This window comes from Branchiostoma floridae, unplaced genomic scaffold, assembly GCF_000003815.2.
Source record: "Branchiostoma floridae strain S238N-H82 unplaced genomic scaffold, Bfl_VNyyK Sc7u5tJ_168, whole genome shotgun sequence".
NCBI lineage: Eukaryota > Metazoa > Chordata > Leptocardii > Amphioxiformes > Branchiostomatidae > Branchiostoma > Branchiostoma floridae.
In genome coordinates, this window is record NW_023365788.1 from 226775 (window position 1) to 230762 (window position 3988).

At 38.9% G+C, this 3988-nt stretch overlaps 1 protein-coding gene across 1 annotated transcript in view; it reads right to left on the bottom strand.

Annotated features, from left to right (window-relative positions):
• Positions 1 to 355: 355 nt before the first annotated feature.
• LOC118408507 overlaps positions 356 to 3988 on the bottom strand; it is a 10002-nt gene continuing 6369 nt past the window's right edge. The window contains exons 12-14 of the mRNA XM_035809324.1: positions 2748 to 3086; positions 1947 to 2079; positions 356 to 1846 (exon numbers count right to left, since the gene is read on the bottom strand). Coding sequence (XP_035665217.1) covers positions 1462 to 1846; positions 1947 to 2079; positions 2748 to 3086 — 857 coding nt within the window. The 3' untranslated portion in view covers positions 356 to 1461. The remainder of the gene's footprint in view (positions 1847 to 1946; positions 2080 to 2747; positions 3087 to 3988) is intronic.

The following is a 3988-nucleotide window of genomic DNA, read 5'->3' on the forward strand; positions in this document are numbered from 1 at the left end:
ACCGAATTGTTGCACGTAATTGGTGTGGTTGATTCGTATATAATCAGCCCAAATTTTGTGGGATTCCAATTTCTATTTAACAGATTCAAAATTTGAAAGGTTTACCAAAATCGACCTCGACAATTTCTGCAAAGTAAGATATCCCTAACACAAGGTAATGTCAATATATGATATAAAACTAAGCTATAAATTGTATATCTAATTTTCATGAGATTGTTGGTATCAGATTCTACAAAACAATACAGATCATGGTAAGTATGCCCCTTGCACCTCTGTTTAATAATTAGGCAACTATTGATAATATGACATTAACATTACAAAATTTATACATTAACATTTATCAATTCTAGCAACAACAAAAACCGGAAGATCGTCTATTCTCAGAATCTGGTTTAAAACAGCTTAAATGACAGAAAACAACGCTATATAAACTAAAGTTACGTTGCATATACATCAGGTAATATAGCAGAATAGAATATACCATAACACAAAACAATTTAACTAGAACGGAGTATATATTAAGCATATGTATCAGCTACCACATTGTCACATATTAAGCTCCTCTTACGTGATAAGATATAAGATAAAATAAGATAATATTTATTTATTTTTTGTATTAATATAGCATACGACAGCGTGACATTGCTTTACTTTACAAAACATTATATTATATCATATTATATATATTGCATTAGGAGACAAAGCAATGCATGGCAACGAAGCATACACGCATAAAGCATAACGCAATCTAAGAGTAGCCAAATTTTCCCTTCGAAATAACCCATAGAATCAGAAGCCAAAGTAACAATAACATGGCATAAAGGTAACTTAAAGGTAGTATGGCATAACATACAACAACATATGACATAGTATGCAAATTACTTAAAGATGTATAGATGAAATCAATGCACCCTACATAGTAATGCATATATTACAAAGTGTCCTTATAATGAATCTAACGAATGTTTAAAGGGTGTAAAATATACGTAACCTGTAATCACTTTATTACTTGATAACATATGGCCTAAATTATATATCATATGAAACTGTATAGATGAGATACCTGTGTTAAACCTTAATGTCCAAAGATTGAAAGGCTAAATATCCTCGGTATGAATTTTAGAGACTTGCGTATTAATGCCAACAAAATTAATTTTTTTCCAGGGCAGATATAATAACATAAATTGTCTGATGTTTCTTTCAATGTCAATACCTTTTGGAATCCTTGTAAAAGGCCAATCTAAGGTAAAAATTACAGCGTGATATCATCAAATGTTAACTTTCTCTGAATATATATATATATATTGGGTATTATCTATCCAGCTGCTAAATGTCGAAGCTACCAGTGGTAAAATGTGTATCAAATGCTGTAAAAGTAGAGATGTTGTTTTCACATTGTTACAAAACATTCATCATCTGTCATCAAAGATCACCTATTGGTTAAATCTTATGATTTTTTTCTTAACTCGGGGTGATCTTTGGGCGTCCAATGAGCAGAGTGCACGGGATGGCCACAGCGATGGCGATGATGTAGAGGACCAGACTCAGCCTGTCCAGCACTTTAGCCAACAGAGCGTACTCTCCAACTTCTTCATCATCATCACCGCCACTCGCCATAGCATCGATGCTGCCGGACAGTTGTTCAACACTGGCCTTCAACTCATCTACGCTCCCCTTCAATCCGATAAGGGTAGCTCCGACCTCATTCTTCACGTTCAGGGGTGGGTTGACTCCTCCGATACCAGGGTCTTGGCCGTCCGCTTTTGTGTGTCGTTCGATGTCATTTGTGTATTTTGCTTGGTCTTCCTTTTTCAGCTTCTTGGTCAAGTCTCCCATCAGCAAGGCCCTAAACAAGTGAAAGATTCCATAAATAAATAAAAAAATAAAGGGTCTTTAGATAATTTCAATATAGACTATTTTTCTGTCTATTTAAAAAATTGTGATACCTTGCAATGTGTTTCAAGAAGATCGTCCGCGCCCATTTGGGGACGGGTCCCTTCTTGTCGTGTATGATGATGATGAAAAGAGTCGTCAGCATGAAGAGCGCCATCAGAGCCATGCACACAATGATCAGCATGGCTGGAAGAGAAGGAAATGTACTTTGAATGGGCGACAAAATAACCTATATGACAGTGTAATATAGCTTTGTATGTCAATATAGAAAATTACGGACAGTACATATTCATTGCCACATTTGCTTTCGATAATAACATTTTGTACAATCAATGAGGTTAAAATCTTTTTAACCTCCTAGGTACAATGAAAACTGTGTAACAATAATGATAAAGTCACATGCGTGGATCTCAAACTGAAGGCGTCCATGGGATAGAAGCACATGACCGTGTTCCGTCAACTATTATGTTTCTTTTCTCAAGAAAAGGTTGCTAAGATCTTTGTCGTTTGAACAGAGACGGGGGGCGACACAGGTTATCTGGCATTTACGACCCTCTGCTGCAGTCGTGTGTCCCTGACGTCACGTCCGGAAACTACGTCTACAGCAGACGGGTTTATTCCATGAACAAGGCTGACGGAGTCGGCTGAAAATTGGGGTAAGTCCCAATCTAACTTGGTGTTGGTTACGTAAAATTTAGTCTTTTCCACAATGTCATTTACCAACACAGATGAACTTTCATGCTAAGATCTTTGTCGGTGTTGGTTCAGTTACACCCTGTCTTAAAATTCTTGGGATAAGCAAAAACTGATAGTGTACGGCGTATTAATGTTATTTCGTATCAGAACTCGCTCACCAATGAAAGGCAGGGTACTGGACACAGGCAGGAAGCCTGTAACGACGACTAGCGACACCACCATGGACAGCAGCACGGTGACGCCGAACCCGATCCTGTCACCTTTGTCGATGGGCATGATGAAGGTGATGATCATGAGGATGATGAGGATGAGGCAGGGAGAGATGGTTGTGGAGTAGTGGTAGGTTGGATCTCGCTTGAGCGTAAGAGTCAGACAGGCCGTGTTGTTTCTAGCTGATAGAGTAGTTTTTCCACTCCACTCTCCCGTGACGATGTCGGCCTCGTCGTTCTGGCAGGTCAGGAAGTTGCTGTCTTTGTGTGTTGTGGAATTGGAACAGTCTAAAAAAGAAAGTTTCAAAATTTTCTCAATCCAAATTATCGGTATCATACGTCGACATAATATGTCTAGGAAGAATAGAGATACTAAGAAATTCCTAATGACGTCTAATCGGACAGATTTACGTATGTGCCATTGGTTTCTCATATTTATATTATATTATATTATAACATAGATTAGGTTACGGCTCCGATTGGAAAAAGAGACGTGACCCCTAAGTGTCCACATGTCATACCTGGATACTGTAAATGCATTTACGTTCGCGGGCATTTAATTTCGCGGTGGCGGATATACGACATTTCGGGACCCGGGTAGTTTATTTAATTTAATCAAGTTCGCGACAGCACTATGCACTGTAGTCCCTCACTGCCAAGGAAAATGTTCGCGTTGTTTTTAAGATCGCGGTAAAGCGGCCACAGCAAAAACTGAGAACATTAAACCAGCACGAAAGCGTCTGCATTTACAGTATACAGTAACGGTCTATTCGCAGTATACTTACTACTTGAGTACGACCAGGCCCTGGGTTCATTTTGAGTCAGACTTAAACTAAAAAAATCCTCCCGGGACCAGGTAACACCAAAACGCCGATACCTACCCGGAACCTACAATGAAGAGTGCACCTGGTATCCTACAGTCCACCGAAACAAATGTGTGGCTTCAGAGCCAGACCTGGGCTACATGCCTAACGGATACCCGTGCAATCTGGGCCGTAGCCTTACGTATGCTACCAAGTAGTGTCTTTTTACCTTCCCATCATGCAATGCGTGCATACAATAATATCACTAGCCAGGGAATTGTGCCATGTAATATCATTGTGCCCAAACTTCACCAAACAGCAGTGTTTTTCTGAAAATACTATTGATTGATGATATTATACTACTTGTGCATCAGAAAAACACAAATG